The sequence below is a fragment of the Populus euphratica genome, unplaced genomic scaffold, assembly GCF_000495115.2.
Source record: "Populus euphratica unplaced genomic scaffold, PopEup_1.0 scaffold41.1, whole genome shotgun sequence".
In the NCBI taxonomy this organism is placed as follows: domain Eukaryota; kingdom Viridiplantae; phylum Streptophyta; class Magnoliopsida; order Malpighiales; family Salicaceae; genus Populus; species Populus euphratica.
Genome location: NW_011499868.1, coordinates 1,064,047 through 1,076,689, shown reverse-complemented (window position 1 = coordinate 1,076,689; position 12,643 = coordinate 1,064,047). Strand labels below are relative to the sequence as shown.

At 33.1% G+C, this 12,643-nt stretch overlaps 3 protein-coding genes across 3 annotated transcripts; 1 reads left to right on the top strand and 2 right to left on the bottom strand.

Annotated features, from left to right (window-relative positions):
* Window positions 1–2,267: 2,267 nt before the first annotated feature.
* On the bottom strand, window positions 2,268–3,473 carry LOC105126592 (probable DNA-3-methyladenine glycosylase 2). The gene has a single exon (XM_011027499.1). It carries the CDS (start codon window positions 3,409–3,411, stop codon window positions 2,479–2,481), a length of 933 nt encoding a protein of 310 aa, XP_011025801.1. The 5' UTR covers window positions 3,412–3,473; the 3' UTR covers window positions 2,268–2,478.
* Window positions 3,474–6,025: 2,552 nt separating this feature from the next.
* On the top strand, window positions 6,026–10,803 carry LOC105126590 (sugar transporter ERD6-like 6). Its single transcript, XM_011027497.1, has 18 exons — window positions 6,026–6,427; window positions 6,530–6,592; window positions 6,688–6,777; window positions 6,915–6,974; window positions 7,074–7,139; window positions 7,239–7,304; window positions 7,414–7,489; window positions 7,745–7,809; window positions 7,912–8,004; window positions 8,158–8,238; window positions 8,319–8,403; window positions 8,782–8,828; window positions 8,952–9,014; window positions 9,103–9,162; window positions 9,297–9,362; window positions 9,449–9,508; window positions 10,245–10,359; window positions 10,489–10,803. The coding sequence occupies exons 1-18, from the start codon at window positions 6,230–6,232 to the stop codon at window positions 10,599–10,601; spliced, it is 1,467 nt and encodes a 488-aa protein (XP_011025799.1). The 5' UTR covers window positions 6,026–6,229; the 3' UTR covers window positions 10,602–10,803.
* LOC105126591 (alpha/beta-Hydrolases superfamily protein) lies at window positions 10,755–12,643 on the bottom strand. Its single transcript, XM_011027498.1, has 4 exons — window positions 11,790–12,643; window positions 11,387–11,476; window positions 11,238–11,305; window positions 10,755–11,037 (listed from the first exon to the last, which is right to left on the bottom strand). The coding sequence occupies exons 1-4, from the start codon at window positions 12,447–12,449 to the stop codon at window positions 10,902–10,904; spliced, it is 954 nt and encodes a 317-aa protein (XP_011025800.1). The 5' UTR covers window positions 12,450–12,643; the 3' UTR covers window positions 10,755–10,901.

The window sequence follows — 12,643 nt, the reverse complement described above, 5'->3', positions numbered from 1 at the left end:
ATATATATATATATATATATATATATATATATATATATATATATATATATCTTGCTTGATGGATGTAACAGCATGCAGTTTTTCAATCACAGAAGAATGCATGCTTCCAGTTTGATGGGTGTATTCTAAATGCTGAATGACTTGTTCATTAGGGCATTTTATGGTAGCTGATCGTATCTCCAGCAGTTAATCTTTATTTATTCTTAGATTCTCCACATCAATATCTTTTAAGGACTGGTGACTGCTTGATTAATTTTTTTTTAATAAATTTATATGTATATAAAAGATATATAATTATATAAATATATGTTATTGCGATGCTTTTAATTATAGTAAAAAAGAAGAAGTTGTTTGTGAAGCTTGCTAGCAAAGAAACAGAAAGCAAAGTATGAGTTTTGAAAAATTAAGATCTTAGAAATAAAAAAAAAACATAAGGTCAAAGAAATTTCGGATTTTAAATTTAAACTTGGACGTAAAGGAATGAGAAAATAAAATAAAAATTCTTATGGGAGCCATATCCCACATGAATCTAATTAAAATAAAAATTATTTTTACATATTTTCAATTAAGATGCACTTTTAAAAAGAATATTATACAAAGAATTATTAAATACATACTTCATATATAGTTCTAAAAAAGGATTAAGAAGATAAGTATGACAAAATCCAAGGATTTCTTTATTCCATGGAAGGAAAGGAATTGTGGAACTGTCATATTAGTTAGAGAACCTCCTGACATTAATTTGAAAATAACCAAGCTTGTAAGATAAGTTAGATTTAATCCAATTAAAATATCTCATTAATTACTTGACATTTATGCAAATTATTCTTTTTGTTTGAATAATAAATTTTCTTAAGTTATTAAGAGTATTTGTAAAATAATATCAACATCTGCTTAAGTGGTTAAAACTGTATTCTTGAAAAGCAACCCGGATACATTAGAATTGTGGTGCTAAAACCCGACCCGTAGAAGTGCCTTGCTAATTGAGGAGCTTTGATTGATTTCTTTTGTCATAGATTAACCTCCGTTTCCTTTGGGAATGCAATTCAATTTATTTTTTAAAGTATTTTTTAATTATTTTTTATTAAAAAATATTAAATTTAATATTTTTTAAATATTTTTTAATAATTTTAATGTGTTAATATAGAAATTTAAAAAAATCTAAAAATATTTCATATTAATATTTTTATAAAAACAGTATTTTCTAGGACATTGAGTGGATCATTGGGATGGAACAACGGTTATTATTTTTCAAAGTATTTTTATTTAAAAATATATTAAAATAATATTTTTTATTTTTTAAAGTTTATTTTTAAAATGAATATATTAAAATAATATAAAAATAATATAAAAAAATTATTTTAAAGTAAAAAAATTAATTTTTTTTTTAAATACAATTAAATTATATTTACAAACACCATCTTAATATAGCATGGCCTTGTATTTGGGTCATAAAAAAATGTTTTGATGTCTGCGAAACAACATGGGCTTCAAGTCAGCATAGAGAGGACCTCTACCCAAGTTTCTTTATGAAAAAACGCATGCTGACCTTAGCATAGTTTAAGGTGGTTTCAACTCTCAAACAGACTGATCTGGTCTTGTAAACAGAGACGGTGCAAAGGTTTTCAAAAACAAAAATCTTAAGCAATGAATAAAAATCTCAACCCAAGAACATCTTTATGCCCAGCACAAACTCGCATTATTCCAACAACATACCCACACAGAATTCCGTTCTACTTTAACCCACCTATGAGCTGTAGCAGTACCAGCGATTGTCCTGAAGGGCATGCAGCCAATTTTATTCAATAAACGACTCATAAATTGATGTAATATTTCTGACATTGTACTTTTCCTCATCCAATTTACACAGACCAATCCCAAACTTCCAAGAAAAACTCAAATATGAAGTCTGAAGAAAAGAGGAGATCACATTAATGGAGTAAATAAGCAAGCCAGCCCTCTGGTCCAAAACCAATCGTGTGACTTCAAGCATGCTAAAGTACGATTTTACATGGCCACAGGACAAACGCCACCATATACTAAGCTTCAAGCACAACAATGCTTCTGTATACATTTAAATGCACAGTTTCAAGATTCAGGTCTCGCTTCATTTGGTTCAACAATCTCTGGCAAGAAAATGCAGTCTCCAGAAAGTTAATACACAGAAACAGAATTTGATCCATTCTGCATCAATATTCATCATACGAAGTGTAAATTAACCTATAATGAAAAAGCTAAATATAATTTAGGTAGTTGAGAGCCACCAATGTCAGAGCAGAAATTCACAAATTTTCATTTATTAAGCAGAGATAACCCACTGGTTGCATACAGATTTACATTGTCCAAATTGAAGGTTCGATACATCAAACTCTAAAGCATCCAGCACAAACTGAAAAAACAGGCCTAATTTAATTAAAGCATACAACAGCAATACCTCATCAAAACGCCAATACCAAGACCCCGAAATACCAACTCATCTTATGCTTTTTTAGCTGCTTTATTCGCCAAAGCCTTAGCTTCCATTAACCTCCACATATACCACGACCCAACTGACCTATAAGGCTTCCATTTCTCACAAATCTGCTCCATCTCCAATGCCTGAGGCAAATCCTTCAACCCATACAAACTTTGCACCCCTTTTCTCACACCAAGATCACCAACAGGCAAAATATCCGGTCTGTGCAACGAAAATAGCATAAACATATGCACAGACCAAACCCCAATTCCCTTAACTTCAGTCAACCTATTCAATAACATATCATCATTCATTTCAAGAATTGAGGAGTCAGATAAAGACCCATTTCGATATTTCTCTGCTAAGTCATGTAAATAACTCGCTTTTCGACCAGAAACCCCGATTTCTCTGAGTTTGGGAGCAGATAATGAGAGTACAGTATCTGGGTTTACTTGAGATTCTCCGTCACAGAGAGTGAGAAAACGTGTGTAGATTGATTTGGCTGCGTTTGTTGCTAGTTGTTGAAAAAGGATGGATTTTGTTAAAGAAAGAAACGGTGAGGTACAAGGATTCAGTGCTGGTGGTTCATGGCTGTTTAATAGAGGTGCAAGGAGAGAATCTGATTTGCTTAAATGATCAAGTGCCAGTTCTATCTCGCCTTTGTGAGATAAGGGTTTGAGAGGGGGGGTGGAAGTGGAGGTTATAGCGGTGGTAGTGGTGGTTGTTTTGTTGGTTGAAAGTTTTCTGATTTTTCTTGATTGAAATGAGATTTTGGAGGCGGTGGTGGTGGTGGTGGTGGTGGTGGACAGTGGAGGAGAAGAGGGTTCGTGGAGAGGTAGAGAGTGGGATCGGGTAACGGGTTTGCCCATTTGAGAGTTGACGGGATTGTTCTGGGGAGGCGGTTGCAGCGGCGGTGGCGTGTGTGTGTGTGTTAAAGCGGAGACCGAGATGTTCATGTCCAAAGGGTTTTAGAGGTGGGAACGTTGACCACTGCTCGCTTCTTGATTCTCAGGAGGCAAGTTAGAAAGGGTCATTGTAATAATAATTATTTTTTATAAATATATTAAAATATTTTTTTATTTTTAATATTATCATATTAAAATAATTTTAAAATTAAAAAAAAATAAAAAAAAATAAATTTTGATCTATATGGTGGCTTTTGCTTTGCCGTTGGAATTGGATTAAGAAAATTGTTGATTATCAATTGATGTTGATATTAGTTGAGTTTTTTTTTTAATTTAATAATTATATCTGAAGTAGACAAGTTATTCAGTTGAATCGTTCTTAGAAATTAAAACGTAATTGAATGAATACTTTATTTCTTCGTGGATTTCTCACGGCAGCAAATGGGATATATTAACATATGATTTAGGAGACAGATTTGATAAATCAAATGAGGTTAAAATATTCACATGTAAATTTGATAAGATGAGATAGGATAAAATAAAAAATAAAATGTACAAGAATTAATATAATTCATTCAATTTAGTTATGTTAATGGACAAGTATAAATTTTTTTTTAAATAATGGGGAAATTTTTAACATCTCTTTGTTAATGTAACAACAATTAAAATCTTTTTATTATTAGAAAAAAACATTTCACTTATTCTTTCATAGATATTTTATAATTTTATGAAATTATTTTTCTTTCCTTACTCTTGTTTTTCTATCTCTTGTAGTATGTATTAAAATTTAGATGCATTGTTTATTAATAGATAAGCATTCATAACTTTATTTTATAAAAAATAAAAAGTAAAACAAATAACATTAATTGGTGCTGCAAGTGACACCAAATTGATACTTATAAATATTGTTTAATGTGTAAAGTGTGACTTAACCTATTTTTGTTTTTATTGACTTAAGTGATGGACTTCACAAATAATATATACAAATTATATTTTAATTGAATCCAAGATTTATACAATTCGTAATATTTTATAATTATATTGAAATTAAATTCAAAAAGCTTAAAAGATAGATACGTATAATTTTTTTTTTAAGTAATGAGGAAACATCTCTTTATTAATATAACAACAATTAAAATCTTTTTATTATTAAAAAAAAAACATTTCACTTATTCTTTCATAAATATTTTATAATTTTATGAAATTATTTTTCTTTCCTTACTCTTGTTTTTCTATCTCTTGTAGTATGTATTAAAATTTAGATGCATTGTTTATTTATAAACAAGCACCCATAACTTTATTTTATAAAAAATAAAAAGTAAGATAAGTGACATTAAGTGGTGCTGTAAGTGGCATCAAATTAATACCTATAAATATTATTTAATGTGTAAAGCGTGACTTAACTTATTTTTATTTATTTATTTTTATTGACTTAGGTGATGGACTTTACAAATAATATATATAAATTATATTTTAATTGAATCTAAGATTTATACAATCCGTAATAATTTATAATTATATTGAGATTAAATTCAAAAAGCTTAAAAGATAGATTGAGATTAGTTTTAAAATTAATTTTTTTATATTTTTAAATTATTTTGATATTTTAATGTTAAAAATAATGTTTTTAAATTTTTTAAATATATTTTCAAGTAAAATACATTTTAAATAATAATTATTATTATATTTTCAAACATCAGCTAGTGAATTCAAGTAAGACATCATCTGATAGCCGAAAGGCCCCCTAAGATTGGGATTTTCATAGATTGAGATGAGTTCAAGATAAATGCATCAAAAGGTTAGGTTAGGCATGGAGTAGTACAGAACACCATGTTACCTCCTAAGTTCGAATAATATCGAGCGTCTAATTAAGATTAAGTGTATTTTAAAGGAACAACACCTAATAGAAAAATGGTTCAACCACACAAGTTTTTAAATTAAAAAAAAAGGAAAAAAATACCTAACAATATCTTGGATTATGGTTAGATTAGCATTGTTCTCGTATTTAACAATTCTTCTTTTTCTTTTTTTCTCTCTCGAAAAACTCGTTCTGTAACTGAATTTTGGTAAAATTAGCCTTTTTCTTATATTAGACATCTGTAGCTATTAACAAAAATAGTGGATAAACCCACAAGTTATTATCATGACAGTGCTTCTTTGGAGCTATCTTTGTATAAGAATTTTAATAAAAAAATATTTTAAAAAAATATTATTTTGAATTGTGTTGATGTTTTGATATTAATAATAAATTTAAAAAAAATAAAAATATCATTTTAATTTATTTTTAAATTAAAAACATAACCTTAATCACATCTAAAACATGCTGTTAAATACACCATCTTAAACACGCGGCATCCTGGGCTCGAAATTTTTAACAAAAGAAAACTAAATATATATAGTATTTTAGGGTGTTTGAATATGAGTTTCAATTTATTTTTTTATTAAGATTTAGTTTTTTATTTTAAATTAATTTTTTATTATTTTTGGATATAAAATATAATGTCTAAAATAACTTTTTAATTAAAAAAATAATTTTAAAAAAATGAATGTAATATTCTCAAATATGTAAAAAAAAAAAAGTTGACATGGCAAAATATAAACGGCCTGCCAGGTGTCATCTGTCGATCACGTTTTTCTTTCTATTTTTAAAGCCAAAATCCAACGGACTCTGCAGTCGTCGTCACCACCACCACCACCACCACCACCTCCCCATCCCAGACTAGGGAAAAACATCAAACCCACTTCTCTTGTTTCAAACAACGGAAATTCAAACCTTAAAACAATCTAACATTAATCTTCACAACCCTTTTTGCTTTTTTTTGTCTTTACTAAATCCCTTTTTGTTTCTTTTGCTGATAATCAAGCAATCATGAGTCAGAGGGACGATGCTGAAGAGGCAAGAGATCAGCTTAGGAAACCTTTGCTCCAGACAGGGAGTTGGTATAGAATGAGCTCAAGGCAATCCAGTATAATGAGTTCCTCCGCTCAGATGCTCCGTGATGGTGCTGTTTCTGTTGTTCTTTGTGTCCTCATTGTCGCTTTAGGCCCCATCCAATTTGGCTTCACTGTAATAACCCCCCCCATATAGAATTTAATCTCTTTCGATTATTTTTTTCTTAATTTATATTATGTTTCATTAATTTTGAGTTTTTTGTGCATGATTGTTTAGTGTGGTTATTCTTCGCCTACACAAGCAGAAATCATTAGCGATCTTAAGCTTTCTATTTCAGAGGTTTGACTCTCTTTTTTTTCTTAATTCTGTTTCTAAATTTAATTTAATTTTGTTTGTTTAACTTTTTTATGATTGATTTGATTTATTGTGTTTAGTTTTCGATGTTTGGTTCATTGTCAAATGTGGGTGCTATGATTGGTGCTTTAGTAAGTGGCCAACTTGCAGAATATATTGGTCGAAAAGGGGTAATAATTTCTCTATTTTATATATTGAAATTCTACTAATTATAATCAGTTATCCGAAAGAACTAAATCTTTTCGATTTTTTCACATGTCAATTGATTCTTTGAATTGCTGCATTGTTGTGCTGTGTTGTGTTGCAGTCTTTGGTGGTCGCGGCGGTGCCTAATATAATTGGATGGCTAAGCATATCTTTTGCTGTTGTGAGTAATTAATGATAGTCTTTGATCTTTATTAAGTGATGTGTGTTATTTATTATTTGAGGTGATTGTAGATGATTCATTTATTTGTTGGTTTTGTAGGATTCATCATTTTTGTTCATGGGAAGGTTGTTGGAAGGGTTTGGTGTTGGTATAATCTCATACACGGTAACTTCGAAGTTTGTTGGTTTTGTTTTGTTTTAATTGATCTATTGGAAAGAATGTAAAAAGAATGATTGGTTTTGTTGGGATTGTTCTCTTGTGTAGGTACCTGTATATATAGCTGAAATAGCACCTCAGGACATGAGAGGAAGTCTTGGATCGGTTAACCAGGTTGGTTGTGCTTTCGAACCATTCTATTCATACTGTTTTTGTTAGTCTTGATGTTATTCATGTTTTAATGATGCAAATGATTAATTTAACTACTCTTTTTATGGAATAGCTCTCAGTGACAATTGGAATATTGCTGTCTTATCTACTGGGACTTTTTGTTAATTGGAGAACGCTTGCTGTTTTAGGTAAGTCACTTCCAAATCTCTTTTAAGCCTATTTATCATAGGTGAAATAATGGAATGCTATCGACAAGTATAATTGAACAAGAATGACCAGCATATGTGAAGTCCATGAAATTTTTTGTTTCTTGAGAGGCGGGAATTCTCTTTATTTGTAAAGAACAATTAAACTAGTTTGCTATGATATTTGATTTACTCATAATTAAATAGTTTACAAATGAATATTTGTTTTATTAATGGAACGTAGACTCTGATTTGCAGGATGTTTTCCTTGTGCCCTATTAATTCTTGGCTTATTTTTCATACCCGAATCTCCTCGATGGCTGGTATGGTTATACACTATTCATGTTCTATTTTTGGCATCTTCTCAATTTGCTCACTTCACTCTTCATACTCTCTTTTTTGCTTGATGTATGGGGTTGGGGCAGGCCAAAATGGGGATGACAGAAGATTTTGAAGCCTCTTTGCAAGTTTTACGAGGATATGATACTGACATTACCGCTGAAGTGAATGAAATCAAGGTATTGAGCTGGACCATGTCAATTTTTTTGGAAACTTGAATCGACTTGGCCATAGGACTTCCACTTTGCAAACTGAGTCATGTTCATGTACATCCTTAGACCCTTTTCAAAGTATCATCACTAATTACCATTTCATCGGTGTACTTTCTACAGAGAGCTGTTGCATCTTCAAGCAAAAGAACAACAATTCGGTTTGCAGATCTCAAGCGAAGAAGATATTGGTTTCCTTTGATGGTAGATGGTTTGTTTGGAATTTTATTTTCCTGCCTCTGCAACCTTAGAACCAAAATTTTGATCCGGTGGTTATGCTGCAGGTAGGAATTGGATTGCTTGTGCTCCAGCAAATCAGTGGTATCAACGGGATCTTTTTCTATTCAAGTAACATCTTTGCAAATGCTGGTTAGACGAACACTTCCTTGACTTTGATCTCCAATTTACTGTTTGTTTAGGCATCTGAAAATCATGTTTTGTCCTTGTACACTCTCAAATCAGGACAGTATTTTAAGGCCTGATTGCACATATCATTTTGATTTTTGATGGTCTTTTTTGTGTATCTTTCATGTAACTTTTGTTAGGCTCACCATATCACCTAGTTTTTCCATAGGGTAAGAGCCTGCTTTTTCTGGCCAATCAGTTCAACTAAATATAGTTCTTAAGAACCAACAATCCAGAATTTCTCTTAAGGCTACTCGAAACATTTCTGTTTATTGTTATTCTAGTGACCTATAATCCAATAGATTAAATTGATGATTTACTAAACTATCATAATCTTGGCAGGAATTTCCTCAAGCAATCTTGCTACATGTGGACTTGGAGCTATCCAGGTAAGAGCGCGGCTGTACACTTATGTCATGATTCCATTGCCCCTTAGACTTAATTTTCTGGCATTCAAAGTTTGAAAGAAATTCTTATCTGGATTATATAATAAGTAGCTGTTTCTTTTGTAGGTCATAGCCACTGGGATCTCTTCGTGGTTGATGGATAAAGCTGGGCGCAGATTGCTTCTTATTGTGAGTTCTTCGTTTCTTTGCAAATATGCTATTTTATTTGGGTGAAGGATAAAGTTTCAAAGATGTCTAATTGGAATCGCTTGCTCAGATATCTACAACTGGAGTTACTCTTAGCTTGCTTCTGGTTGCTATTGCTTTTTATTTGCAGGTTGGTAATCCTACAAAGCCTATGATTTGTTTCATTCTATGTACTTAAATTTCATTGTTCATCAAGCATATGCCTTAAATTACCGCAGCCAAATTTTGATTTCTTATTCTCTCTGGTTTTTCATTTTGTACCAGGGCATTTTACCTCAAGATTCTGATTTGTATCACATAATGGGAATTGTGTCACTTGGAGGACTTGTGGTATGCTTATTGTACTTTGAATATGTGTGCATCCACTCACTTGTCTGTGGCCTGCCTTATAAGCGATTCTCTCTCTTTTTACCCAGGCTGTGGTAATTTTCTTCTCAGTGGGACTAGGAGCTATTCCTTGGATCATAATGTCCGAGGTATCTGCAACTTTCTACTTTATATAAAGCATTAACTCTGACAATATTTTGGCTTCTATCGGGCATAATATTTGTTATGCTGAACTATATGATTTGGAACATGGAGATTTTGATTTGTCAAATGATTTTATTAGTTATTGTCTGACTTGGACAGTCCAGCCTACTGTTCTTCAGAACTCTAAAATTCCTTTTCAGTAAGACTCCAATGCTTTATGCTGGGTCATCTGGGCATGCACCAACTCAATAAAGTGATTTCTTTAAGAGAGAGAAAAATAATAGACTTAGGAGATAGTCTGGTGTCTTGTGTGAGAAAAATAGAATTGTTAGATAGAAGTGTGTTGAATCAATTGTCGACACTTAGTTGTCTTTATTTTGGTTGCTTTATCTGTTTCCACTTATGACTGCATTTCAAAACAGTCAAACCAAGAAATATAATCAAAGAATCACTTGTGCCTCGTACAAGTACCTCGGATCCCAGTTCATCATGGTGGAATATTCTTTAGCATGCATGTGCACTTATGCATTATATGATTCTCCATCATCACCTTCTAGTGGAGGTCTATGATTTTGCCCTTAACCCCTCCATCCATGATAGTTATTCAATTTTGGCTGTAGAATGATGGAACTACAGTCAGATGCCAGCTTATGAAGTTTATTAATGTGTTTAACGCATGGTGAAAAATTATTCATGAATTGCTTTCTTAAAGTTCTCAATTCTTCTGAATGGTGCCTTCAGATTCTCCCTGTGAACATCAAGGGCATCGCTGGCTCGGTGGCAACATTGGCAAATTGGCTTGCATCCTGGCTTGTTACAATGACTGCAAACTTGCTCATGAGTTGGAGCAGTGCAGGTCTCCCTCTCCCTCCCTCCCTTCCTCCCTCTATCTCTCTCTTTCATATTTTATGAGTGCATGTGTGCGGCACCTGCACACAAGGATTTTTCTAATATCTAACTACTGAAACAACTGTTCTGTCAGCAGGGACCTTTACTATTTACACGGTGGTCAGTGCTTTCACTGTCATTTTTGTGTCTCTTTGGGTCCCTGAAACCAAAGGAAGAACTCTAGAAGAAATACAATTGTCGTTCAGATGAAAGTGTTTGCTGAAGCATATGTGATCCGGTTTGCATGAAACTTTTTAATTGTGAAAATGATTGGATTGTACACGTGTTTTTTTAATTTCTTTCTTTCTTTCCACGAGTGTTGATTTGTTGTAAAAAGTTAAAAACAAAATAAACAAAAGTGTAAAGGAAGTAAAAATTTCATTAAATTCACCTAACAATCTTCTCCTTACAATAGACATCGAATGCCAGAGAAGTATCACACTAACAAGGAGACATGTAGTACAAATTACAGTGAATACTCAGCCAAAATGAAAGATATTGGTTGTCTTATCACTTCTGCTTTTCATTTTCAAGCAGTGAAGTAAGAAATTGCTTGAGACATTTATTATAGACACAAGGTCGTTCCAGTTGAACTAAGTGACCTGCCTTCTGTATGCCCTGTAATGTTACCGTCTCGCCTAGTTTCCTGTAATCACAAAGCAAGCCATTTTAGTAAATGATGGATTTGTAGTTGCCTGTACTCGCTTTTGCAGGTGTTTTGAGGATTTTCCAATTTGCATGCTTATGTGTTCCTGTCTGTGTCAGCTAATCACTATACATTTTCAATAAGATTCATTGATTTGTGATTCATATTTACAACGTAGTCATGGATGTTGTAAGACATACTCTTTCATGTTCTGTGCAAACTCCAGCTTGAAGATTTGATCATTCTCCCCCCATAAGAGATGTATTTTCTGCAACATGTATGGCGATGATAACATGTTTAGCAGACATATTAGAAGAAATAAACCTGAGGTATTAAACGCTGAAATTACCTGTACAAATTTTGGGATGGTTGGATCTTTATTGTTTATGACTAATCCCTCTAGAAGTTCAGCTCTCTCCTTTCGATTGGTGAACATCACCTGCGCTAGTCTTCAGTTAGTGCATGATAGCTAAATTTTTAATCAGAACAACCAAACTGTAAGTACAAAACAATGCAAGGAATGCTGATGTGAAGTCTTGTTCATAGCAAGCCGAGAATTTCTAGTGTGGAGGTGACAGGGCTTTGAAACAGAAAAATTCTTTGACAATTCTACCAGCCTTGTGTCACAAAGTGTTTAGGTAGAGGTGGTTGAACGGAACACTTATGCTGAGACAAAAAGTGTCCCAGATAATTCATACGTCAAAAATAAGGGAATTGAAACCAGCAATATGGATTGATGCAAGTCAACAAACCTCGAGGTAGTCTTTGTGAAGCCGATTTGGGAACCAAAGCTTCTTATGAGTAGCAACAGAAAGTAGTGCTTTAAGACCGTTAACAGAATTAGGCAGCAAAAGTTCCGAGGAAGACTTGAACCCAAGCCCACTTAGTGTTGCTTCACTAATCGAGTCAGTCATTGCCAGGATTGAGCCGGATATGACCATGGCCTGAACCAGGTCAGGATACAACTCAGCCATCTTAAACGCGACCATGCCACCGTAGCTAAACCCCACTAATATACACTTCTCTACTCCTATCTTGCTCAGACCCTTCACCAATGTTTCTGCTTGAAACGTTGGCGACCGGTCTGTTTTATCAGTGATTGAGCCACCGAAGAATAGAAGGTCAGGGATATAAACTGAATACTTCTTGGTTAAGGCACCAACTTGGAATTGCCAAGTGACAATTCCTTCAGCAGCAAAGCCATGGACTAGAACCACTACTGGTTTGTTTGGTTTGGTTAAGGTTGGGGTGTCGTTCTTCTTTTCACCCTTTTGAGGTTTCTTGATGGTCTCATTTGGCACCCAAAAGTTCATGACTGTCCCTGGCTCAATCTCTACTATGTGGGGTTGCACTCCTGCCATTTTCATCAGGCCATGCAATAATGGCTTCTGTGCTGCCACCAGGTTCACCATCTTTCTGTGCTCGTGCTTGCTTTCTTTCTGCTTGCTTCAAGCTTGAGCAATGAATGACAACAGAAGAGGGTTTTAAACTGCCAAGGAAAGATGGTTTGGTGCTAGGTTGTTATCAGTCGTCATTAAACTGATGGTGGTGTATGACAGAGAATCCAATAGGCAGGGCATATTTAGAAACAATACAAATTCTGGAT

Excerpts from the sequence above, each read along its gene's own strand:
- LOC105126592 (XM_011027499.1), bottom strand. The coding sequence starts at position 3,411 with ATGAACATCTCGGTCTCCGCTTTAACACACACACACACGCCACCGCCG.
- LOC105126590 (XM_011027497.1), top strand. The coding sequence starts at position 6,230 with ATGAGTCAGAGGGACGATGCTGAAGAGGCAAGAGATCAGCTTAGGAAA. Across the intron at positions 6,778-6,914 it reads AATATATTGGTCGAAAAGGG|TCTTTGGTGGTCGCGGCGGT; the intron begins GTAATAATTTCT and ends GTTGTGTTGCAG. Across the intron at positions 7,810-7,911 it reads CCGAATCTCCTCGATGGCTG|GCCAAAATGGGGATGACAGA; the intron begins GTATGGTTATAC and ends GGGTTGGGGCAG.
- LOC105126591 (XM_011027498.1), bottom strand. The coding sequence starts at position 12,449 with ATGGTGAACCTGGTGGCAGCACAGAAGCCATTATTGCATGGCCTGATG. Across the intron at positions 11,306-11,386 it reads CCATCCCAAAATTTGTACAG|AAAATACATCTCTTATGGGG; the intron begins GTAATTTCAGCG and ends TACATGTTGCAG. Across the intron at positions 11,038-11,237 it reads TTTGCACAGAACATGAAAGA|GAAACTAGGCGAGACGGTAA; the intron begins GTATGTCTTACA and ends TTGTGATTACAG.